The following is a 25,851-nucleotide window of genomic DNA, read 5'->3' as shown; positions in this document are numbered from 1 at the left end:
TTTTCCACAATTTATTTTGATCCACACAAAGGCTTTGGCATAGTCAATAAAGCAGAAACAGATGTTTTTCTGAAACTCTCTTGCTTTTTTCATGATCCAGCGGATGTTGGCAATTTGATCTCTGGTTCCTCTGCCTTTTGTAAAACCAGCTTGAACATCTGGAAGTTCATGGTTCACGTATTGCTGGTCTAGCTTGGAGAATTTTGACAAACCTAGACGGTGTGTTAAAAAGCAAAGATGTCACTCTGCCAACAAAGGTCCATTTAGTCCTAGGAATGGAGTTGTTGGGTTGTGTGCAAAGTGTATTTTCTAATTATTTCCAACAATTTTGTGTCATTCTGATTTAGGCACATCTTGTAAACATCCAATCTGAGTATTTGTCTTTAATAAGGGAACTTAAGTCACATTCACCATGGGTACTGTTTGGATTCCTTCCTACCAACTTACTTTTGTTTTCTATTTACCGTTATTTCTTCTTCTCTGATTCTCCATTTCTTTTCCTTTTAAAACTTACATATAGTGAAATATACAGATCTCCAGTGGTGTATTCTTCTTTTTTTTCCATCTATTTATTTGGCTGAGTTGAATGTTAGTTGTGGCACATGGGATTTTAGTGCCCTGACCAGTGATGAAACCTTTATCCCCTACATTGCAAGGTGTAGGGGACCACTAGGGAAGTGCCAGAATTTCCTTCCTTTTTAAAGCTGCATACTTTCCATTGGGTGTATATACCACATTTTGGTTATTCATTCATCTGTTGAGGATGCTGGCATTGCTTTGTCCTCTTGACTACTGTGAATAGTGATGCTAATGAACATGAGTATACAAATATCTCTTTCAGATCCTGCTTTCAATTTTTTTTGTATATGTAACCCAAAGTGGAATTGCTGGATTATATGGTAGTTCTATATAAAATTTTTAAAGGAACTGTACTATTTTTCATAGCAACTGTACCATTTTACATTTCCATCAACAGTACACAATAGTTCCAGTTTCTCCATATCCTTGTCAATACTTGTTATTTAGTTATTCTTAACCGCAGCCATCCTAATAGGTATGAGGTGGTAACTTACTGTGATTTTGATTTGCAATTCCCTAACAATTAGGGATACTGAACATCTTTTCATGTGCTTTTTGGCCATCTGTATGTCTTCTCCAGAGAACTGTCTATTCAAGTCCTTTGTCTTACTTTTAAATCTATCTCGTTGTTTTTAAGTGCTTATGACATTCCATGGTATAGATGTAACAGTTAAAACTTTTAGATGGATATTTACATTCTTTTCAATTTTTCTGTTATAGTGGTACAGTAGATCTCTTTCTATACACTTCCTTGTACCCATGTGAAATTTACACATTTATCACGCATTCATCTCATACTGATGATATATTTTAAAGGAAATCACCTATATGATACCTATAAACCAAAAGATAGAATTAGGCTCACAGGACATCTGTAATTTTTATTTTAATGGATCCTAGTGAAGTGAAAGTCACTCTGTTATGTCCAACTCTTTGCGACCCCATGGACTATACAGTCCATACAATTCTCTAGGCCAGAATACTGGAGTGGGTAGCCTTTCCCTTCTCCAGGGGATCTTCCCAACTCAGGGATCGAATCCAGGTCTCCCACATTGCAGGTGGATTCTTCACCAGCTGAGCCACAAGTGAAGCCCAAGAACACTGGAGTGGGCAGCCTATCCCTTCTCCAGGGAATCTTCCCGATTCAGGAATTGAACCAGGGTCTCCTGCATTACAGGTGGATTCTTTACCAACTGAACTATCAGGGAAGCCCAAAGGATCCTAACTGCTGTCCAAAATGGTTTTACTTACTTGCCTTCTTGTCAGCACTACAGGACTACCCATGTCCTTACACGCTTATCATATACATTGGAAAATTTTGTCAGTCATTTGTCTTAATTTTGGGGGAAGTCTTTTGCAGATAAACCTAATTTTAATGTCTCCACACTTATTTTTCCTTTCATGGCTTTTACATTCTTCATCTTCTTCAAGAATTTTGCTGCTGAGTCACTTCAGTGACACGACTTCAAACAGTCATGTCCGACTCTGCAACCCCATGGACTGTAGCCTGTCAAGCTCTTCTGTCCATAGGATTCTCCAGGCAAGAATACTGGAGTGGACTGATCTTCCGAATCCAGGGATTGAACCTGCATCTCTTATGTCTCCTGCATTGGCAGGCGAGTTCTTTATCACTAGTGCCACCAGGAGGCCCTCTTTAAGAAGTCTACTCAGAGCTTATATACATTTTCCTTTTTCTTTTCCTAATACTTCCATGTTGGATGGTATCATCGACTTGACAGACATGAGTCTGAGCAAGCTCTGGGAGTCGGTGATGGACAGGGAAGCCTGGAGTACTGCAGTCCATGGGGTTGCAAAGAGTCGGACAAGACTGAGTGAACTGAGCTGAATACTTCCATGGCTTAAAAAATATTTAGACTTTGATCCACTTGAAGGCTATGAGGATCTCATGAAGGATAAGAGGCAGAAATATAAACCTTTTTTCAAGTGGATAGCCAACTTGTTATTATAATACAATCATCACTATCATTTACTGAATACCACTTCTATCAGGTACTGTTCAATTCAATACTATCTTATTGGGGTTGTTTTGAGGATTAAATAAAACATTTAAGTTTTTTTTTCTATTTTTTGGCTATCTCTGGCATACAAGATCTTAGTTCCTCAACCAGGGATTGAACCCAGGCCCCCTGCAGTGAGAGTGCAATGTCTTAGCTACTAGAGTGCCAAACAAGTCGCTAAATAAAACATTTTAAAGGGAAGCAAGGAAAGCATCAAATGCTTATGTAATTTGCCCAATTCATACAGATATTAACTGCTGAAATCAGGATCCTAACCCTAGTGGGAAAATCCCACAATATTTGGCCTTCTAATGCAATTTCCTTTTCCCATAGATTTAAAAATTTTTTAATACCAGCTTTATAACATACTAAATTACCATAAATACACAGGTCTATTTATGGACTTTCTAGTCTGTTTCAATGATCTATTTGTTCATTCTTATACTGTCTTGTGATCATGTAAAACATCTAATCTGATCATGTTATCCATCCTAATTAAAAATTTAATGACTCCCTGTTGACCTCAGGATTAAGTCCAAACCCTTCAGCTTGTCCTGTAAAGCCCCCTCCCTCCCACCTCCTACCTCTGGAGTCTCAGATGTGAGGACACACTCCTCCCCTCTGTGTTCTAGCTCTCTTTCAAGATTAACTCAAACATAACTGCCTTCAGTCCTCCGTCTCTCCCCATCCCAACCAAGGAGAAAGAAATCATTCTTTCTACCTGTTTGTCTACTCCCTCATACTTTTATCCTAGCATCACTATTTTACTGTATTTTTTCATCTACATGTCTTTTACCATAATATGACTATCTTGAGGATAAGACCACTTGTTATTAAATGCCTAGCATAACCTTAATAAATATTTGAATAAATCAATATAATATGACCATCATATCATGTGAGCAATTTTCTGATTTATAAAAAGATGCAGCAAATTTTAAAATGACACAAAATATAATTTTAAAAACAACATTGAAAAGTGAATATATTTAACTATACTCAGCTCATTATAGAGCAAGTGGTGAGTGCAATAGTAATTCACACTATAGCATGTTTAATGAACTTGCAAAAGAGAAAACGGGTCAAAGGAAGGTGGAGAAATTTTCTCTTTTCATTAGAACCGAGGGGCTCCGTAATCATCTGGCATCCGCTCAATGTTGTACCTGATCAGGACAAAAAATTAACACTGGTTAGAAACCTGTGTCCAGAACTCACTGTAAAAGCCCATCCTTTACTGATTATATCACTCTCACCTCCTGCTGTGAATCCTTTTTGTCAGTGGGAACATTTTAAAGGCCTATCATAATGAATGATTTACAGCAAAATGCTGATTTTATCTTTATTCTTCAAAATGAGAAAGTTAACAAGTTGGAGAGCCAGGTACGGAGTCCAGGTGTGCCCAAGCCCCTCACCTATATTCTTCCCATTTTGCTGTATTTGTCCCAGGATAAAAAGTTGGCCAATAATAGTCTGAAGACTGACACAGGAATATCAAAGAAGGATAAAAAGCAGCTTTTGTTTTCTTTTTTTCTTTAATAAACTTTCAGTTTCCCAAATAAGATGCTAATCACCTGCACTAGGTTTTCAAAAAAAAAAAAAATATTTCTAGCTGAAGATAAGTTACTGCTTTGTATCAATATTTAAGCCAACACATTTCCCTATTCCTGCTAGTGATCTTACTGCAACAATGTGAATGTATGCCTCATTCCTAAATCCTAGCTTTATCTTTTGTCTGTGTTCTTATCATGAACACTTTGTCTCATTTATTCAAATAGAACTATGTAAATATTTGATACATCAATTTTTTTTCCCCAAATCCTTCTATATCTTGACATCAACTATATACAGTTAATGGCTTCTCTAAGAGAAACTTCTCACCTATGGTTAGAAATGTACATGATGGGAACTCCAGGGATCTTCCGGATTCTTCGTTTAAGGTCCCGGTCAACTGTGGCCACAATGTAACACTTGTGCTAGAAAAGACAGGATTGGGTGTTCCTACAGAGCTCACTAAATGATACTGGATACAATCACTGGTTAGTCTGAAGAATCACTCATTTTTACAGTGAACAGGAAAGGAAAGGCTAAAACAAATTGGTGAGTAGTTTCTAGATCAAGGAGCTCATATTTATCACATAAAACATAATAAGTTGCTTGGGCTGATTGTAGCTCTAAGAGTCTTGAGGGGGAGAAGATAGAAAAACTAGTTAAAAGCTACAAATTGTTTTTTGTCTCGTAAGTGGAAGGGATTTTCCTATCTAGGGCAGACAATTTCTAGGTTTTCAGATAACACTCTCAGAAAGACAATGCAAAGGCAGGGTTACAGCCTTAGATCCGAAGGCACAGCTTTTGCCTTTAGAAGGATCTCTGGGGCTGGTCCTACTCTGGAGGCCTCCTTGTGATGGAGGTAGGCTATCTCCTGGGTTCTGAAGCCAGAACAGGAAGATCTCCAGGACAAGGCGGAGTCAAACAGCTCTGAAAGCACTAAAATTTAGCAACCCGTCTGGAATTAATTTGTATTATATTGATACTTTACTTCCATCCTACCCAAATCTCTTGCTGAGTTTTATAGTTGTAGGCTGGGGCCAGCCATGCTATGGGGAATTAAGGGAAATGCTGGCTCCACCCAAGAGATGAAGTGGCTCAAGGGATGGCAGTGTGGTCACTACATAGAGATGATTCTTTTCAGCAGAGACAGGCTTTTTAAGGTCAATCAGCAACAGAAGTTCTTGCAGTGTTTGACAAGGAAGAACAGACGAATTAAAAACCTACTTATTCTAGGGTATGTGTGAAAACAGCACTCTAGGAGACTCAGATGTAACAAAATTCCTATATAGGGCGTAAATGGAACTTTACTCGATTATTTTTTGGCCGCACTGCGTGGCATATGGGATCTTAGTTCCTCCATCAGGGATCAAACCTGTGCCCCCTGCATTGGAAGTGCATAGTCAACCACTAAACCATCAGGCAAGTCCCCGGAACCTTATTTTAGATTCACAGGGAGACGGAACCTGATATATTAGTATGTTTGCACTCACCCGCTTAAACCATATTATAGAGGAGATATGTGGAATAAAGAATCAATAAATGCTCCAAATTACACCTCCAATAAATGCAGATGCCAAGATCTGAAACCATGTCTCCTCCCCAAACCCATGATCTTTCCATTATGGTTACAGTATACACTTCCATTCCACTCTCTCAAGTAAATGAGGACACTGATACTTCCCATGAAGGGATTCTATATAATTTTTTTTTAATCATTTATATTCCTAGATACTTTACATGAACATTCAGGAAATAATAGCTTATCTTGGTTTTAGTAGAACAGAGTAAATATTAAAAAAGGATGATACCTGAGTTACTCTTTGTACTAAGCAGTCATCTGCATAGGTTCCTTTGTGTGTACACGGTAATCGTTCAAATCTTGGATCCTTGGCAATCCTATATGGATTACAGGATTATAAAAGTGGATTAATAAAAGCATTCAAGCAACTGAGTAACTTTACAACTTTCAATCAGTGAAATAAGAGTAATGTGATCTATGTGGAGATTTCAAGACACCGTTCTCCCCTTGAAGCTTATTTTCTATAATAATTGGAAAGGCAATTTATAGAAAAGGGAATTAAAGCTTACTGACTGAAAGCTGCCAAGCCTTACATCATGTACTTGTTACAGAAATCTGACTTATTCTATTTCCGCTTTACAGATAAAGTAGAAGCTTCAGAGAGTTTGACTAATTTTTTCAAAGCTACACAGCTGGGAAAAGCCAGGATTCAAAACTACATCAAACTAAACCTAACCATTTTGCTTTTAGGAAGTTGTCTTACACAAATACACAAGAATACAGGTGCAAGGATGGTCACTACAAAACGGTTTATATAGTGGAAAACTGGAGATAATCTGAATATCCATCAGCAAGGTAAAAGTTACTTTGGTCCTTCTAGCCTATTTTAAAAAATGAGGTAGAGCTGTATGTACCAATGTGGGAGGACATACAATAAACAAAGCAGACACAGACACACACGTGTATAACATTAAAAAAACCGACATTCATCAATGTTTTCACTGGTCTCAATAGACGGGTCCTTAGCACTGGGAATATGATTAGCTTATGATTTTCCCTAACTCAGTGTCTGTCACTTGATCTTCACATGAAAATGGTATTTCATGAAAAAGCAGCTCATTCAGCTCACAAATGCTTCTCCTTGAGACAACGTTCATCCTTTGCTCTGTTTTCCTTCTCCTTCCAGTTTTCCTGAGATGGAAGCGACGTTCAGCCCTGTGTGAGCTGAAGGTCCACAGCACAGTGACTTGGTTCACACGTATTATGAAATCAGCGCCGTAGAAAGGTTAAGGTGTACCCACCAGCAGAAATGCTTCGTGTGTACTTCTCACTGCACCACAAGGAACACTGATGTGTATTCCAGGGCTGAGATTTAACACTGTTAATGAATTGTACTACTCTATTAAGGATATTCTTAAGTGACTGTGGTATTTTAAAAAAAACTGCCAGTGAAGAAAAAAACTACTAGCATTATATGGGCCCAATGTCTTGATTTGTACTGAGGTAATGCCATTTTTTTTGCATTCAGTGCAAATGTCAGCACAGGGACAAAGGCAACACCTTGGTATTATTAAGAAAATAGTTTGGCAAACTCCCTGCAAAGGTCTCTGGGACTCCGGGGGTGGAGGAGGGTTGCCACACCTTGGGAACCACTAAACTGAAAGGCACTGTCTAGAGTAAACTCAAAACTTCTTGTAAGTAAACTGAAGACTGTTTAAGTGTGAGATTCTGAAGAAGATAACCAGATAACAAACTAATAGAAAGACGCTTTCTAAGTGAAAATCCAGAGGAACATACGAGGAGGCCCAGGAGACCTGTGTTACTAAGGAAGTTTAGTTCAAGCTGGAAAACTCTAACCTTCAAATGTCTGCTTTCTAAGTCATGAATAGTTAACTAATTTTGTATGATTTTTATTTAAACTAACCAGACAAGAAATCTTTGGAGAGCAAACAGAAGAAGGAGGGTCAAAATAATCTTCAGTGCACCAATCTAAAACAAATCTAGATCAGCTCCATCCTACCTTAAAGCCACTCTATACTTCTGCCCCAATTTCTCAATTTCAGCCATTACACAGTCAGTTATACAAGGGATACCTGCCAGGAAAAATAAAATTAGTAACAAACTTGTGAAGGAACCGATTTTACTCTCTGAATTATATCCTGTTGAGAGCCTTACCACTGGACCACCAGGAAATTCCCTGAATTATATACTTTAAATGAGTGACTTATATGGTATGTGGATTGAATCTTAAAGCTGTTAAATAGCATGAAAATAAAAAAGTAAATAATGCATGATCTATTCTTATTCATGAACAAAAATAACCTCACAGAATGAGGTTTATTTATTATGAACAAAAATACCCCATAGAAACTGTATATAACTTTTTAAAACTGCCCCTTTCTGTGGAAAGGCATAACAGGGAACTTTCATTTTCTTTATGCTAGATTATTAATTTTTTTCACAAGTACACTAACACTCTTGAGAACAAACTTAAGATATCTTAAACTAAAATACAATGCGCAGAAGAAAAAGCAGTTGGAAAATGGAGGGAAAAAGATAGGAGGAGCAGATAATCATGGAATTAGAGGGCAATACATCCCTTAAAAGGGTCAATTTCAGGGCCGTGCAGCACTGAAGCAAGAGCTTGCGTCTGGGGCACGGAAATGGGTTCAGGAAGATCACTACAAAAAGGACTCTCAGTAGAAAAGAAAGCCCATGGGTAGCTAGCCATCCTCCTCTGTTGGGAGTGTCAAACAGAAATGGAAGGGACCAAGAGCTATGAAAAGGTCAAAGGGGCATCTCCAAGCCAAAAGGACGATAAAGGCCTTCTTTCATGAATAAAGGCAAGTAAAGAAAAATTAAATAAGCAGAGCTTAAAACAGTTAAGGAATCTCCTAGGTAACTGAACTTGTAATGCACTTGAATGTTTCTCAGCCTTTGCGCTGAGATATTATGTCACACAGAAAAGTGGCATTTTCCTTAGTAAGTTTTTTCTTTCAGAAAAGGCACTGTGAGAGCAATTAGCTGTATGCACTATAGCTGTACTCTGTGGTATCCACAACTGGAGAAAGACCTAACTATAATGCCAATGCTATCCCAAACAATCATCTTTTTTTTGGCCATGCCACGTGGCTTATAGAATTTTAGTTTTTCAACCAGGGATTGAATCTGCATCCTTGGCAGTGAAAGTGCCAAGTCCTAACCACTAGACCACCATGGACTTCCCCTGAACCATTTAGATAATAATAGTGGAGCTAGAGAACCAGGGAAGCAATGCAACTCCAAGGGGCCATGCTTAAACCCTCCATCCGTTTCGTTCATAAATAGGTCACAGCATTCCTGGAGCAGCAGCTAAGACAACTATAAGAAACACCATGGGAATAGAAGAAGTCCACCAAAAGTAGTTTCTTCCCTCATACAGGCCACCCTAGTCCACTTTTAGGCATGGTCGTGCTCTAGCTTCAGACTACTCTTTATTATTCCCAAGAGACTTAAGAAATTTTTAAGTATTACATGTTCATAGCTTTAAAAAAATACAAAAAGGCCTATATGAAAAAATAATGATCCCTTGATCTTTTCCCACTCCACCAATTCTGAGAGTTGGACTATAAAGAAGGCTGAGCACTGAAGAATTGATGCTTTCAAATTGTGGTGCTAGAGAAGATTCTTGAGAGTTGTCTCGACAGCAAGGAGATTAAACCAGTCAATCCTAAAGGAATCAACCCTGAGTATCATTGGAAGAACTGATGCTGAAACTGAAGCTCCAAAACTTTGGTCACATGGTAGAAGCGCCAACTCATTGGAAAAGACCCTGATGGGAAAGGCTGAGGGTAGGAGAAGGGGGAGATAAAGGATGAGATGGTTGGATGGCATCACTGACTCAATGGACATGAGTTTGAGCAAACTCTGGGAAATAGTGAAGGACACGAAAGCCTGGTGTGTGGCAGTATGTGGGGTAGCAAAGAGTCAGACATGACTGAGTGACTGAACAGATTCTGATCCTTAGAGATGACTATTTTAATTTCATTGGCTGTTTTTCTCACTTGGTGGTTACATGCATAACTTGATATAATAAACTTCTGCAGTTAATTTTTATATTAATTTTAGGCATTTAAAGAATTGACCTCTCTTACCCATCACACATCCCTTATCCCATCTTGCTAATTTTAATAAATCAATAAACAGCATTCACATTACTATCACTCTGTAAATGTTCACTATGTAGTATCTTTTATATATATTAAAGAAGGTATGAAGTTTTTCCTTTGATTCCAATAATTTATTCTTTATGGCAAAGTGTAAGTTTAATTTTCATTTGTACCTTTAACTAGATGTTTTTTTGTACTTTTGTTTCATTTGTACCTTTAGCTGGAAAATGTGTGAATATAAACCCGCCACAAAATACAACAGATCTCACTATTAGGAAGTTATTCCCCTGTACTTGTCCTAAACTATCTTTTTCCTCCTCATGATAGGAAAAGAAGACCATTTGAAGGAGGAGACACCCAAATACCCAAGGGAAATCTATTAATGGTAAACTACATATCTAGGTGTAAATAAACTACCTCAGATCCTTTGTGGTACAAATAAACACCAGACTGAATAAACTTAGGAACAGTTGACCATAATCATTTCTAGTTCTGTGATTGTAAATGGCAAAATGTCCTATTTAGCTTTTCCACACTGAAGTGGATAGGAGAATGTTTCCTACTTAATGTAAATAATATACATAGTGAGAAATGAAATAAATTTTCATTTATCCAGAATTTTAAAATCCTAAATCCTAAAACAGAAAATTCCCCACCTATTTTCTAAGTTGATGTCTGTAACGATGGTCAAAACATACTAAGTGTTTTCTCAATTGTGAAAGTTTAATTATTCTCAATCAAGTTTGCATTATATTTCAATTCACCGAAAAGGGTCCTCGCTATGGTGAGCAAATTAAATGGCCAGCAATTTGGTAAACTAGAACCCCATTTCCCTCTTTTAATGTATTTGGGTAAGTATGATTATTCTTTACAAATGTCAGAGAAATGGAAAAGTCTGATACTCACACTTGGCATACAGACAGTCCATCATTGACTGCACTAAGTCCAGTTTGGCCTTAATGGAAAAGTTGATAAAGTTGGTATCGACCAGGATGTGGTAAGGTGGGCCCAGCTGTGTGTTATATTGGAAAAATAAGCAGGAAGGGTGTTGGGGGCTGGAAGAAAAAGAAAAAAAACACGAAGTAATGTCTACACTGATATTCTGGTATAAACAAACAAAAAAGAAGTCTCTGCTTGCAATAGTTTGTTCCTCCCCTCCCCCCCATTCATTGAAAGTAAATCCTGTGATGATATATCCATCACCAATCTAGGGCAAAATGAGAAAAATAAGAAAAATGTGATGAGGTTTCCTAAAGTTAAATGTACTTACTTAAAAGGAATAACCTTTATTCTCAAACTATGCCCTTGCTACTTTTTGGTGATATGCTGTCTCTTTCTTTTGAAAGTTTCTTGGCAAAGAAGAAAAAAAAAGATATTAGATTTAATTACCAGGATTTTAGGGAAACTTTTACTGCTCCATGAAGTCCAAAAACCTTTGAACTGTTAGAATTGGTTTATGCTCATCAATATCACTTCATTTGCACAGCTGTGCCAGACTTACAAATGACTGAGCAAATCAGTTCAGGGGATGCCTAAATTTCTCAGAGGTCTATAGGTTTAGAATCTTACTTCTAGTTTTAAAGGAAAACTTGAAATTTTTGATTACTCACACTTCTCTTTCCTTGAGTGCACTAGGATCTTTCTTTTCTTTCTTTTTTGGTTTTAATCTATCCTTTTCTTTACTAGAAAAAAAAAAGAAAGAAAATTCAATGTAGGAGAGAAAAAAATCCACAGCAGTGATTATTATTAAAAGTTTCTTCTTTTTTGTCTACAAAGGAAATCCTATTTTGTGAGATCACCATATTAAAATCAGCATAGGCTTCTTGTGCACAAATAACTGTGTAGGAAGTAGCTTGGAATTAACACAGTTAATCAGTAAAACCTAATTAAATTTTAAAATCATTAGCTAATAATCCATATAAATTATTAGTGGTTAAGTAAATGTTGGTTATATTATTTCTTTCCTTGTCAGAAGCTCTCATATCAAGGATAAAAATCCACTTCCAAGCAGTGGGTAAATAGGCTGACATTTATCCTCTGAAGACTCAGATGCTTCAACAGCAGGAAGAAAAGGATTCTCCCACATGTCTCTTATAAAGGGCTAAAATGTGACAATATATATACAGAATTTAACCTTAACTAGAAACAAAATATTATTAGTGGGTCAAATTTCCTTAAAATTACATAATAAATACATACTAAAAGTCAAGAATACAGTTTAACCACAATGAAGGCTCTAAGGACTACTCCTTTGTACTGAGACTCTTAAACACAATGAAGCCCAGTCTTTATTTAATAATGCCATCCATTCTTAACCAAGCTGACAAGCTGTTTAGTTCCTCCTTATACTAGGGAATATCATTCTACTCTCTTCCTCCACAGTCATAAATCTTGTAAGATTTATCAAATGGAGATGCCTAGGTGTATTCCCATTGTTTCTTTCAAAAATACTTGAGTTATCAGGTGCTGGTACACAAGACAATGATAATCTCTGTCTTTCAAAAATTATAACAAACCTTTTTCCCCTCCTGGGGAATGTAGCAGTGTAATGACAAAAACCTAAAGAAAACTCTACCTACCTCACCGAACAGTCAGGAGGCTTAAAAGTGATATGGCACATACAGTATATAGAAACAGTGATACAAATTGAACACTTATGAGATGCTGAATTCCCAACCCATTTCACCAGTGTACCTGCTCAGCAGCTTAGCCATTGTTGTACTTTATTACCCTATAATAATCCAAGACATAGTAACACCAAAAGTAAACAGAACAACAAAAATAACAACAGAAACTTTTACTACTTATCCCCTCGTGATTTCTATAGCTCTGGGCAGTCTAGGAAGCCAGGTGATTCTAGGCACTCACAGCCTCTGATCTCTGAGACTAAGCATTCGCTTCATGGTCGCATACTTCCGTGTTTTCTTTTGCTTCCCCTTGAAACAAAAATTTTAGTTAAAAGGAGCTGGAAACACACCGCATATTCCTGAGTTCCTTTTCTTTTGTCCACACCCTTCTTCCCTCAAATACCCAATTCCTCCTATCTGCCTCAGCCAGACTTTATTTTCTTGGGCTTCAAAATCACTGCAGATGGTGACTGCAAACGTGAAATTAAAAGATGCTTGCTCCTTGAAGAAAAGTTATGACCAACCTAGACAGCATATTAAAAAGCAGAAACATTACTTTGCCAACAAAGGTTCCTCTAGTCAAAACTATGGTTTTTCCAGTAGTCACGTATGGCTGTGAAAGTTGGACTAGCGCGGAAGAATTGATGCTTTTGAACTGCGGTGTTGGAGAAGACTCTTGAGAGTCCCTTGGACTGCAAGGAGATCCAACCAGTCCATCCTAAAGGAAATCAATCCTGAATATTCATTGGAAGGACTGATGCTGAAGCTGAAACTCCAATACTTTGGCCACCTGATGCGAAGAACTGACTCATTTGAAAAGACCCTGATGCTGGGAAAGATTGAAGGCAGGAGGAGAACGGGACGATAGAGGATGAGATGGTTGGATGGCATCACTGACTCGATGGACGTGAGTTTGAGTGAACTCTGGGAGCTGGTGATGGACAAGGAGGCCTGGCATGCTGCAGTCCATGGGGTCGCAGAGCCGTACACGACTGAGCGACTGAACTGAACTGCCTCAACCCATCCTCCCAACTCGCTAAAACATAGAAGCACTACTCCCACAGTTTAAAAGGTGAGATCGGAATGAAAATAAGCAAGGAGACTTTCGTGGAAGTTTGGCCAAAAGCCACTCCCTCAATCTCCTCCCAGACGTGGTCTGACAATGCCCGTTCTCGGACTCCCGGGGGCCTCACCATGTTCACGCCGCGCTCTTGTTTCTTCCGGAATCACCGGCGGCGCGGCTCGTTTGCATCATCCGTACGCCACTTCCGGCAAAGGCTAGCCCGGAAGCGGAAGCCGTTTTGGGAAACGGAAAAGCCCAGCAGCGGGTTCCTAGCCGCCGGGCTGGGGAATCTGTACTGGGTTCTCTTGAGTGGGAGGGTCTAGGGCCGTATTTTCTGCTGGTGCTGCCACCGCCTCCCAGGGTAGCAGAGCTGCGACTTCGCCGTGCTGCACCCCCAGTTTGGGTAATGTTTCCCTCTTGCATCACTCCGGCACGAGGCAGAGGACCTGCCTGCATTATATAGAGTTCTAGAGAGAGGGAGGACCAGGGTAGAGGGGACGACATTCTGGATTGCCCAGTAGGTTTGGGGAAAACACGTTCTCCTCAACCTTCAGCGGCGGGCATCAGGTCTTTATCGTGCTCCGCGGAGGCTCTGGTTCCTTCTTGGTTCTCCCAACCGGCATTGTGCTTGGGGTAGCAGAGTAGACGATTCTCGTGATTTCCTCCGAGTGCATACAGTGTATTCGTCTTGGTGAAGCCATGAGGGATAAGGGAAGGAGGGATGAGGGATGGAGCAGCATTTGAGGGCTTTGAGGGCTTTCTTTGGACTGTCTCTAGAAAAATCGAGACAGACTTGCCGGTGTTACTAGTTACCAAGCCAGTAAAATGTTGGGAAATAATTAGCATTGTATTCTGAAGCCTTGGTGTGTTATCTTTCATGGGAAAGATGAGAGCTTTTGAGAACAAGAAGAGTAAGATAACTTCCTTTTTTTTTTTTTTTTAGTACCTGTTTAGGTACTCTGGTGGTTCTTGACCTTTCGAAGATCCAGGGACAGTTCTTTTATAAATGGGTACACGTTATAAATTTGTCACACGATTATGAGACTGGTGACCTCAAAGCCTATCTGTGAACCCTCTAGGTCTCTGCGCTTGACGTTAAGAACCCCGATCCTGTATATTGTATTAGGCATTTTAACTATATTACCTTCTTTGACCTTCACAGTGACTTCAGTACCCCCATTTTACATAATGGGAAGCTGAAGCCTAGACTTTGTTCAGGGGTTTGTTTGGGTCTAATTCCACAGTCTGTACTTATTTCACAAAGCTGTCCTGATGTTTGAAATCCAAAAAGGTCATGAGGTTAAAGAAAAAAAAGCTGACCATAGCAGCATAAGCTTTATTATGAAACATAGTGTATTAACATGGACTTTGGAGTCTGACTGATGGGATTTTAAAAATCCCTGTTCTGCCCTCTAATTACTTTATGTTATCGGGTGATTTTATCTGTGATTCAGTATATTTGTAAAATGAATAGTATCTATCTTATAGAAATGTCTGTCAGTAATCAGGACTAAGTGAGTTAAAGCATGAAGTCCCTAGAAGAGTGTTCACGAGTAAACCTTATTAAAGTATTTTCTGTTATCATTGTGTGTCTTCTGTCAAAGTATGCCAATGGTATTTTAATATAGTTGCTCAGTTTTGGAACTTGAGTGTGTTATAACTTCAAGAACTTTATTACATTTTCAGTTCTTGAAAAGCTCATTTGCAGAGTGATTTCTTGAGTTGATTGGAGTACAGTTTTCTTCCTAGTGTCCCTTTTAGGCATGCATGCATGTAGATAGCTTTGTAGGGCACCTATTTGACCTTGTAGGCTCTGAATTTTTGACATTGAAAAAACTTTGTTATGGAAGCATCTACAGATACTGTGTATGCCTCCTGCTTTACCCCATTTGTGGTTTACCAGAAGTTCCTAATCTTTAGGGAACAGCCTTTCTGCCAAGCTGTCATGGTGACATGATAGCCACAACTTTTTTGATGTATTAGAACCTCATGGTGATTAGGCAATAAGCTTTTTAAGTAAACATGATCCGTGTGTTTATTTTGAACATTTGGAGACTGATTAGTATTATATATAGGTTTAGAGAGAAAATTGCATATAATTAAATAGTAATTTGCATTTAAATTCAGGCATCGACAGAAAAACACTCTCTTGGTAATGTGTACCCTGAATTTTGAATTCCATGAACAATAACAAATTAAAAAAAAACAAGCAGTGTGTGATATCTATTCTGAGACTTTTCTGATTTCCTTGATTGTTAAAGCTTGGTAGGGAGCTAAATTAGTGTGGGAACACTATGGAGGATGAGAACATACTTAGGAAAATATGGTTTTGTGTTGTTTTTTTTTTTTGCTATGTAATTTTGTTCCAATCCAAGATTCTTATGTTCTAAGATTATAAAGTACCAGGATATTCTATAGCATATTTTGGAGTGATGGGAGGGACAGATGGTGTTGCTTTGTGTTGGGTGGGAGCAGAAAGTAATTGATTTTGATTACATACTTGTGAGAAAAATAAGTGATTTTAGTCCTTCTCAGCAGTCAAGAGGGTTGTTTGGATCTTTTTTGCAGTCTTGAAGAGAAAGAATTGCTCAAGGCATTCGACCCACAGTTTGAACACATAATTGGGCTTGGACTTCATTCCATTCACTAATTGGCCTAACTTACTAATGTAAGTTGTTAACAAGTTGCTTTTAAAAATTTTGGATGATGAATCTTGTATGTCAGTGTTAGAAAGTTTGATGTGTATTCACTTTGTGGCCATTAAGAAAAAAAAATCACATATATTTTCTTCCGTTTCAAGTTGGTTTTTACTTTTTTTTTTTAAAGAAGATGTATCTGTTTCTTTACTTATTTGACTGCATCAGGTCTTAGTTGTGGCATTCAGGGTCTTCGTCATGTCATGTGAGATCTTTTGTTGCTGTGAACAGCCTTTCTAGTTGAGCTTCGAGGGCTTAGTTGCTCCAAAGCATGTGGGGTCTTAGTTCCCTGACCAAGGATTGAACCTGGGTCCCATGCGTTGCAAGGTGGATTCTTAGCCACTGGACCACCAGGAAAGTCCCTTTATACTAACTTTAATGTCTCGTGTGATAGTTTTTTCCCCAACAAGCATTAGTTGCTGTCGTTATTTTTCAGTTAGCTTGACTGCATCTACATGTGGTAGCATGGTATATGTACAGCAGTCCCTGTTTCTAAGATACCGATATTGAACTGGTTTGTCAGGATACCTGAGAAGTACGTTACTGCTGCATGTTCATTCATTCAGAGGCATTTATTGGAGGGGGTGTTCTGCTGCAGGCAGTGTGCTGGTTATTCTTCAAGAACTCAGGCCTGTATTAGAGAAAGAGTTGTGAACAGACAAATTATGGTAGGTGGTTGAACCAAGGTGTGCAAATTGAAATATTTTATTTTTTTAAACTAAAAAACTTTTTATTAAAAAAATTTTTTTTATTTTGTATTGGGGGTAGCGAATTGAAATATTTTAGAGAATTTATTCTACCTGTTCTTCTTTCTGGAAATGGACCAGGTCAGAGTACTGTTGTGTAATATTTATTTAGTGCTATAACATATAACAGATTGGATTTTATGACCATAATGGATTCTAGTATATCAGTTAATCTTTTAAATGACTTTAGTCATTAAATAGTTAAGATGTAAATTTCAGTTCTCTTTCGTTTCTTTGTTCACGCTTCACTAATGTTCTTTTGCATAGTAGTTTCCAAAGTTCTGAGGTTGTTTAACCTTATTGTGGCGAGTGTGTATATGTGAGCACGCCTGAGGCTTGGTGCGGTGTTATGCCTCCATGACATTTTCCTGATGGGACTCTTGAAGCCTGTACTACAAAATGTGTTTTAACAGAAGGAGATAAGTATTTGTCTAGTTATTAGAAACCAAACAGTTATGGTAGGTATATGGCTTGCCGTTTAGCCTGAATTGGAACAGTATCATATGATTTTAATATGTATTTTTGTTACCTTGAGAAGTTGAGGAATTTGTACCATGTTTTTCAGAGCTTTTAGCTGAAGCATTCATTTCACTGCAGTTTGCATTTTGGTGTTGAGATGCTAATTGTCAACATCTGTTCGCTGTGTTTTTTAAAATACTGACACAGTACATTTTATTAAAAGGTTAAATGGTCTAGTGTATTCACTCGACTAATGGTTTTGAGATTCCTTCTCACTTAGGTACTTTTAAGATCTTATACAGTGTGTGATTTCTAGGAGAAGGCAGTGGCACCCCACTCCAGTACTCTTGCCTGGAAAATCCCATGGACGGAGGAGCCTGGTAGGCTGCAGTCCACGGGGTCGCTCATGGAGTTGGACATGACTGAAGCGACTTAGCAGCAGCAGCAGCAGCAGTGTGCTTTCTACCTTCTCTTCCCAATGCATATCCATCTATTTTTATCTTTTAACAAATGGTAGTCCTTTTTGGACTAGCCTTAAAAACAAAGAATGAAATAAAACCCTTTAAAAAGCATTTAAAGTATATTTCTACCTTGAAAAATTGGGATTGGCTTAACTAAATGACTTGTCTCTATGCTTCTGTATGTCTTCAAGGCCATCTGATTCCACCTGAACCATACAAGGAACCTGAATTTGGTGGCCCACATATCCTACCCACCAGACACAAAGCCCACTACTCTTAGATAGCTACTAGCCATACTTCTGGGTTTTTTCTTCTCTTTCTTTTTTTTTTTTTTTTGCACTTGTATAAGCTCCCTTGTCCACCCCAAGAACTTTGACAAAGCAAGAGAAAATACACATGCTAGCAAAAGTAATTGCATTGTAAAAATTGCTTTTACATTTAAAATTCCTCAGTTGCTAGCGTACTGTGGTTATAAAGTGCGGAGGATTCTTTTTGTTGATTTTTCCACCTTCCTACCCCTAGCATCCATTTCCTCCCAGCAGATTTTCTTCCCTGTATTCTCTCTCCTCCCTTGCAGCCATGTGCTTTAGGGGAAGCCAACCACATCTTCATGCCAAAGAATGGGCCTGGTTGGCTAAGAATAATTCCATCCATCTTTACCAGTCTCTAATTTAGGAGAAGAAATGCGATTCAGTTTTGGTCAATGAGAGATTTAAGTTTGCTCTTGGCTTCCTTAAAAGTCCTTCCTCATGCTTTCATTGTGTTTTCTATTCAGTATTCTTTTTGGTCGGAGATTAGGTAAAGATAACTTAATAAAACACAACATTTACTATTGTGTCCCTCCCTTTGTTTTTATCCAGAGATCTAGCCCAGGCTTAGGAAAGTTTAACTCCAAGGATTGTTGTTGTTGTTGAGTTGCTAAGTCATGTCTGAATCTTTGAGACCCCATGGACTGCAGCACACCAGGCTTCTCTGTCCTTCAGTATCTCTTGGAGTTCGCTCAAACTCATGGCCATTGAGTCAGTGCTGCCATCTAACCATCTCATCTTCTGCTGCCCTCTTCTCCTTTTGCCTTCAGTCTTTCGCAGTATCAGTCTTTTCCAGTGAGTTGGCTCTTTGCATCAGGTGGCCAAGGTATTGGAGTTTCAGCTTCAGCATCAGCATCAGTCCTTCCAATGAATATTCAGGGTTGATTTCTTTTAGGATTGACTTTGTTTGCTCTCCTTGCTGTCCAAGGGACTCTTAAAAGTCTTTTCCAACACGTAATTTGAGAGCATCAATTCTTCAGCACTTAGCCTTCTTCGTGGTCCAACTCACATCTGCACATGACTACTGGAAAAACCATAGCTTTCACTCTAAGGACCTTTGTCGTCACAGTGATGTCTCTTTGCTTTTTAATACGCTGTCTGGGTTTGTCATAACTTTGCTCCCAAGGAGCTAGTGTCTTTTAATTTCATGGCTGCAGTCACCATCCTCAGTGATTTTGGAGCCCGAGAAAAGAAAATTTGTCACTGCTTCTACTTTTTCCTCTTCTTTTTGCCATGAAGTGATGGGACCAGATGCCATGATCTTAGTTTTTTTAATGTTGAGCTTCAAGCCAGCTTTTTCACTCTCCTCTTTCACCCTCATCAAAGGCTCTTTAGTTCTTCTTCACTTTATGCCATTAGAGTGGTATCACCTGCATATCCGAGGTTGTTGATATTTCTCCCAACAATCTGATTCCAGCCGGTGATTCATCCAGCACAGCATTTCGCATGATGTACTCTGCATATAAGTTAAATAAACAGGGTGACAGCATGCAGCCTTGTCTTACTTCTGTCCCAGTTTTGAACCAGTCAGTCGTTCCACGTAAGTTCTATCTGTTGCTTCTTGACCTGCATACAGATTTCTCAGGAGGCAGGTAAGGTGGTCTGGTATTACCATCTCTTTAAGAATTTTCCACAGCTTGTGATCCACACAGTCAAAGGCTTTAGTGTAGCCAGTGAAGCAGAAGTAGATGTTTTTCTGGAATTCTGTTGCTTTCTCTGTGATCCAGAGAATTTGTTGTTAGTTTGATCTCTGGTTCCTCTGCCTTCTCTAAACCCAGCTTGTACATCTGGAAGTTCTCAGTTCACGTACTGCTGAAGCCTAGCTTGCAGGATTAGCTCCAAGGATACCCCTTGGTGTATGGGGTAGAACTGTTAGGAAAACAGTTAAAATCTTCCAAGTGTGATTTGGTTTTTCATATCCTGGTGAAGAAGGAAACCTGGCTGGGCTACATAAATGGTTTATAGAAAACCATTTAAACAGATAAGGTTTTGAAAAATGTTTTAAGCAAGCATTACCTGAATTGGAGCAATGACTTGGGAGGCATGATCAGAATCCTAAGGAAGAGTGTGAATGGAAAGTGGGGAACCATATGTACTTTTTTTAAACCCAGATTTTATTTTGGAATCATTTTAGGTTTATAGAAAAGAAGCAGAATAGTACAAGGAGTTTCTGTTGTACTTTTTACCCAAATCTCTCCCTAATGTTAATGTCTTACATAATCGTGGTAACATTTTGTCACATCTAAGAAGTTAACATTGGTATGAATTGAACTGCAGACTTTGTTTGGATTTCACAAAACTTTTCCACCAATATCCTTTTTCGGTTCCAGAATACCACACTGCATTTAGATCATGTATGATTTTGATAAATAGATTGGGGTTTTCAGTGAGCTTTTTCTGTGCCATGTATGTGGTCCAGTAATCCTCTCTGACCAGTGCTGAGGAAAGTCATTGACCTTGAGAATAAACAGTACCACATAGGTGGTTTTTGTAGCCTTTGATGCTCAAAGCACTGTTAAGCCAGTGGAAGAGTTGGCTTTGCTCCCAGGAGGGTGGTGTGACGTTTCCTGAGAAGCTTAAGAGCTGATCCTGATTGTGGGTCCCTTCTTAGCTTCTACTAAAACTGTGTGTTTACCTCGTAGATTTTACTACATGGAACTATCCCCAATTATTTCTTGTCTTCCTCTTTACTAAACTGTGTGTCTCCAAGGCGTCAGGGACTGTCTTACTTATTTTGGAATCTAGGAGGCCTGGCTTGCTGCAGTCCATGGGATTGCAAAGAGTCAGACATGACTTGGCAACTGAACAACAACAACAACCATCCAGCATATTGCTTGGCATGTAGTAGGTTCTTAATACACATCTGAAACTAGTAAGTCCTCATTTGGTAACATTGATTAGTTATTAGGTCAACAGAAGTTTTGTTTTGAATGCCACATGTGTTGAGTTTCTCCTTCAAACTGAGCCCTCTTAAGTGGCCATTTCTGTGGCTAGTTGAGTTTTTCTTTCCAGAATCTTGATCAGAGAAGTATAAAATACTCATTTAAGGTTGCTCTTTCTTCTGATTATATAAACAATTTATTTCCCTTAAAAAAATAAGAGTCGAATTGAAAGTAATAGTGGTGTGTGTGTGTGTGTATGTGTGTGCGTGCATGTGTGTGCACGTGCATGCATGCAGGTGCTAAGTCACTCAGTGTGTCTGACTCTTTGTGACCCCATGGACTGTAGCCCACCAGGCTCCTCTGTCTGTTGGATTTCCCAGGCAAGAAGGCTGGAGTGGGTTGCCTTTCCTCCTCCAGGGGATCTTCCCGACCCAGGGATCAAACCCACGTCTCTTGGTCTCCTGCATTGCCAGGTGGATTCTTCACCACTGCGCCACCCGGGAAGCCCAACAGATGGTAGTAGAGGTAGAAACTGTGTTAGCTTTTGAGTATATGTGTGATAGTTGCAGTTTCACCCCACTGGGCTGTAGATCTGGCTGTTTGCCTGCCATTTCATGCACAGTTAATGAAATAAAAACTTCCTAGATTTATTGAGGGAGACGGCTTGTCAGATTCAGAGAATTAGTTTAAAATTTTTCCTGTTACAACCAAGATTTGGTGGCCCAGGGTCACCTAAGCATAAAAGCTGCCATGGTATGGGAACACAGGGGCCTGTTCTAAATCTGTGGATCGGGTACAGTAGATCAGCTTGGTAAATAGAAAAAAAAAAACATAAGGGTAAGAGGGAGTTGTAAATCAGAGCTGCTGTTTTCTTGATTTAAAGTCTGTGACAGGGGCCTAGATGAGCCAGTTTTCTATTTTGTTTCTCTCCAGACGTCCTGTGAAATTAGGAAACGAGCAATGATAACTTCTCATTTCATTTCTCCCTGTTTTAGTCACATTAGCTTTATATACCTATTTCCTCCTTTCTATGAACTATATTTTATTCCAAGGGGCATAGAATAGAAATTCGTATACCCTGTTCATTTAATTTTGAGTCTGAAGAACTCTGGCTTATTTTAAAGAGATTGATATAATGGAATCCAAGTTGAATTAAGAAATGTAAAGTTAGCTTTTAAGAACCAATGTCAGGGGTCCAGAAGTTTTATGTCAATTTGAAGAGACCCGAGGGACTAAAATCTTGCCTACATTTAGAAATGCCATTTATTAGATTGAAGAAGGGGAACATCTGTTAAAAGATAAAAATCTTTCCAATTTTGAAATAGACTATAACTTCAATAGTGCTTGGTAATGTGGGAAGTTGATTTTAAAAGAAACAAAGGGATGATAAAATTGTGTGACTAATTATGAGATAAATGGAATGCAGGCGTTTTAAAGAAAAATCTTGTTAAAAACTTTGACGAGATTTTCTTAGATGAAGCTTTTAGATAAAATTTCTAGAAGAAAATCTTTGTGACCTTGAGTTAGGCAAAGATTTTTAAAGAAATCTTTAAGATGCAAGAAAGGACAAACTATAGAAGGAAGAAAAAATTTATAAGTTAGATTTCATCAAGTTAGGAAAGTTAGGAACTTTTACTCATTAAACAGCACTGTTAAGAAAATGAAAACGCAGGTCACAGAAGATATTTGCCAAATGTGCATCTAATAAAGGACTTGTATTCATAACTTAAAAGAACTCTTACAACTTGATAGTAAGAAGACAGCTCAGTTTTTAAAAATGACAGAAGATTTGGGTACCAGAGAAGCTTTATAAATAGCCAACAGGCCCAGGAAAAGATGCTCAGTATTGTTAATTCTCAGGGACATTAAAACCACAGTGAGATACCGCTTCACACCTATTAAAATGAGTAAAATTTAAAAGATTGATAATACCAAGCATAGGTCAATTCAGTAACTGGAGCTCTCATACATTGCTGGTGGAAATGCAAGGTAGTACAGCCACTTTGGAAAATAGTTTGGCAGTTTTCTTATAAATTAAATGTATACTTATTACATGACCTGACAGTCCCACTTTTAGCTGTTTATCCAAGAAAAATGAAAACATATGTCCACATTACACTTGTATTTGAATGTTTACCCGTAATAGCCCCAACCTGGATAGAATCCAAATGTCCTTTCCTGGGGAATGGATAAACAAACTATGCCCACATAATGGGTGACTCTACAAAGGGGAATGAACTACCGATACAAATAACAGCATGTGTGGAGCTCAAAAGTGTTACATCACGCATGGAAGACTATATTTTCTATGTGATGTCATTTATAGGCATTTTGCAAAAGGCAAAACTATAGCAAAGTAAAGTACATCAGTGGTTGTGCAGGAAGGTGGAGGAGGGGGGCTGACTGCAAAGGGTCTTGAGGAACTTTGGGGGATTATGAAATGCTTTGGGGGATTATGTATTTTATATCATTACCTTATACAGTTGTCAAAACTCTTAATTGTATGCTTTAAATTGGTGACTTACTACATATAAATGACACTTTAGGGAAACTGATTTTGACAAGAGATTTGACAAAGAGTTTTTTTTTTTTTTTACTAGTGTAATTATATAGGATTAGAGAATGGGTTTAAAGTTTGGATCTGAATTCGTTATAAACATTAAAATAATTTTGAAATAATAGTATCACTGAACTGAGTTGCAAAGAGCTTACTAGTTATGTGTTGGGTCAAGTTTAAATTAATATTATTCGTAAAAACAGATGGAGATAAAATATAAATTTTACATGAAGAAGTCGTTGAATCAGAGAATGAGAGTTCCAAATAACTAAGGAAAAAAACGTGAGGGCTGATTTTGAATTCCCCCTTCTGGCCTAAATCTTAACTTGGTCTAGTACAATTCACCATCACTTTCTAGGAATAGTCACTTCCTTTTGCCTCCAATAAATTACTTTAAAATTTTTTCTCCTCCGAGTTTCTTCTCATTTTGATTGCTGGCTCCTCTGAGGAGGCAAGGGCAGGACATATCTAAAGTTGGTCCCCTCTAGCAGTCTTTCCCCATTTCCCATGTCTTTTGACTGCCCTCCGGATCCTGGTATTTCTAGCTTCAGATGCTGATTTCCACTCGCCTTGTGGATTTTCTTATCTGGATATGTTCTGTTATGTGCCTGCTCAGTTGCTCAATCATGTCCGACCCTGGGACCCCATGGACTAAAGGCCGCCAGACTCCTCTGTCCATGGGATTCTCCAGGCAAGAATACTGGAGTGGGTTGTCATTTCCTCCTCCAGGGGATCTTCCTGACCCAGGGATCAAGCCCACATCTCCTGCATTGACAGGGGATATCCTGTGGACACTTTAAACTTAAGTTCACTTCTGCACTCATTACCTTCCCTCCATATCTGCTCTGTGTCCTTAATTCTCTGTCGTTATTCATCCAAGCTCCCAAGCATAGAAAATCCTGACTTGTCCTTGGCTTCTTGCTCCCCTTGGGCTTTTCTATCTCGAAGATCACTGATCCTGTTGCTTCTAACAGAAACAAAGCACACTCTGGTCTCTTTCTGTGTCATGACCAGTGCCTAGAAGCTTCCTTGGACGGTATCCTCTTGTCTCTCAGCCGTTGATCTTTCTCTTCAGAGCCTCTTTTACATTGCCCCCAGAGTTACTTCTCTTTAAATGTGTGATCCTGTTAATCCCTTAGTTAAAGAACTTCTCTTGTGGCTTTGTTGCTGTTGCTTAGAGTCTAATCAAATGAAGTCATATTCCTTTAAAATTCCAAATTAAATACTTCTGAGCTCTCATTCTTCCTATCCCAAGAATGTCTCTCACTCCCCACCCATTTTGGAGGTTCTTGATGCATCAGTATTCCTGGATAAGAAGGTAGGCTCTGGGATCACATTGCCTGGTTCCTTCAGTTGTCAACTTAGTGACCACAGACAAGTTATTTTAGCTGTCTGTACCTCCGTTCCCTAATCTATAAAATAGGCATCATAATACGGTTACCGTATACGGTTGCTGTGACAGTTAAATGAGATGACCCATGAAATACTTCAAACAGCGCTGACATGTAGTAAGTTCTCAGTAGAGGTGGATTCTTGTTTTAATCATCATACTGGAAAAAGAATTCAGAAAACTTAGTGTTTTGGATTGTTGCTGTCATTGGTTCAAAATGAGATTTCTCTGGATCTCTCCATCTTTCCTGATGAGGCGAGAATAGAAATGAAAGCTGTGTAACTTGGCTGAACCAAATTCCCTCAGGTACACTCAGTGCTATCTTCCTTATTTATTTGGGTTGGGTGGCTTGGGCACAAAATGCCATCATAACCTGGCAGGCCCGAAGCCTGGGTAGCACATCTAGCCATATCCCCTGGGGCTCTCCTGTGGTGCCAAGTCACCTGGGCCTAGTTTCCAGTCTCAACAGGTCTTCCCTTCTCTTATATTCCAAGTCTTGCTCCCCAAGGGCAGCTGAATTCCTTCCTTTTCTCAGTGCATCTCCATGTTATACCTGAGGCAACAGAAGAGAAGCTAAATAGCTTGTTCAGGATCCCTTAATTGTAAAATACATGCTCTTGACCGCTGCACTGTGCTGTACTTAGTTTCAGGCACCCGGTTTAGCCCCATGGTTTTCCAAGCACTTTGCTTTCATAATGCTTTTCATCACTCTCTCTTGACTCAGTACTTGTACTTAGGCTGTTCCCTCTACCTAGGATCCTGGTGGTGGTTGTTTCTTCCCTGCCTTGCAATCGGCCTACTCATTGTTAGGTAACAGCCCCATTACCACTCCTGTGAAGACCCCCACTCA

General features: G+C 38.9%; 2 protein-coding genes across 8 annotated transcripts in view; one reads left to right on the top strand and one right to left on the bottom strand.

Moving 5' to 3' along the window:
- Positions 1 to 3,491: 3,491 nt before the first annotated feature.
- FCF1 (FCF1 rRNA-processing protein) lies at positions 3,492 to 13,724 on the bottom strand. Its single transcript, XM_069595178.1, has 8 exons — positions 13,633 to 13,724; positions 12,681 to 12,748; positions 11,423 to 11,494; positions 10,719 to 10,867; positions 7,685 to 7,757; positions 5,954 to 6,041; positions 4,476 to 4,570; positions 3,492 to 3,760 (listed from the first exon to the last, which is right to left on the bottom strand). Exons 1-8 carry the CDS (start codon positions 13,633 to 13,635, stop codon positions 3,712 to 3,714), a joined length of 597 nt encoding a protein of 198 aa, XP_069451279.1. The 5' UTR covers positions 13,636 to 13,724; the 3' UTR covers positions 3,492 to 3,711.
- AREL1 (apoptosis resistant E3 ubiquitin protein ligase 1) overlaps positions 13,715 to 25,851 on the top strand; it is a 45,304-nt gene continuing 33,167 nt past the window's right edge. For 2 of the 7 annotated variants that reach the window (XM_069595173.1, XM_069595175.1), the window contains exon 1: positions 13,720 to 13,905. The gene's annotated coding sequence lies outside the window, so the exon portion shown is untranslated. Of the gene's footprint in view, positions 13,906 to 16,070; positions 16,171 to 25,851 lie in introns of all 7 variants that reach the window. The other 5 variants (XM_069595171.1, XM_069595174.1, XM_069595176.1 and 2 more) reach the window with 5 other exon arrangements.

This window comes from Ovis canadensis, chromosome 7 (assembly GCF_042477335.2).
Source record: "Ovis canadensis isolate MfBH-ARS-UI-01 breed Bighorn chromosome 7, ARS-UI_OviCan_v2, whole genome shotgun sequence".
Lineage (NCBI taxonomy): Eukaryota > Metazoa > Chordata > Mammalia > Artiodactyla > Bovidae > Ovis > Ovis canadensis.
The sequence above is the reverse complement of the archived record's forward strand: the minus strand, read 5'-3'. Positions and strand labels throughout refer to the sequence as shown.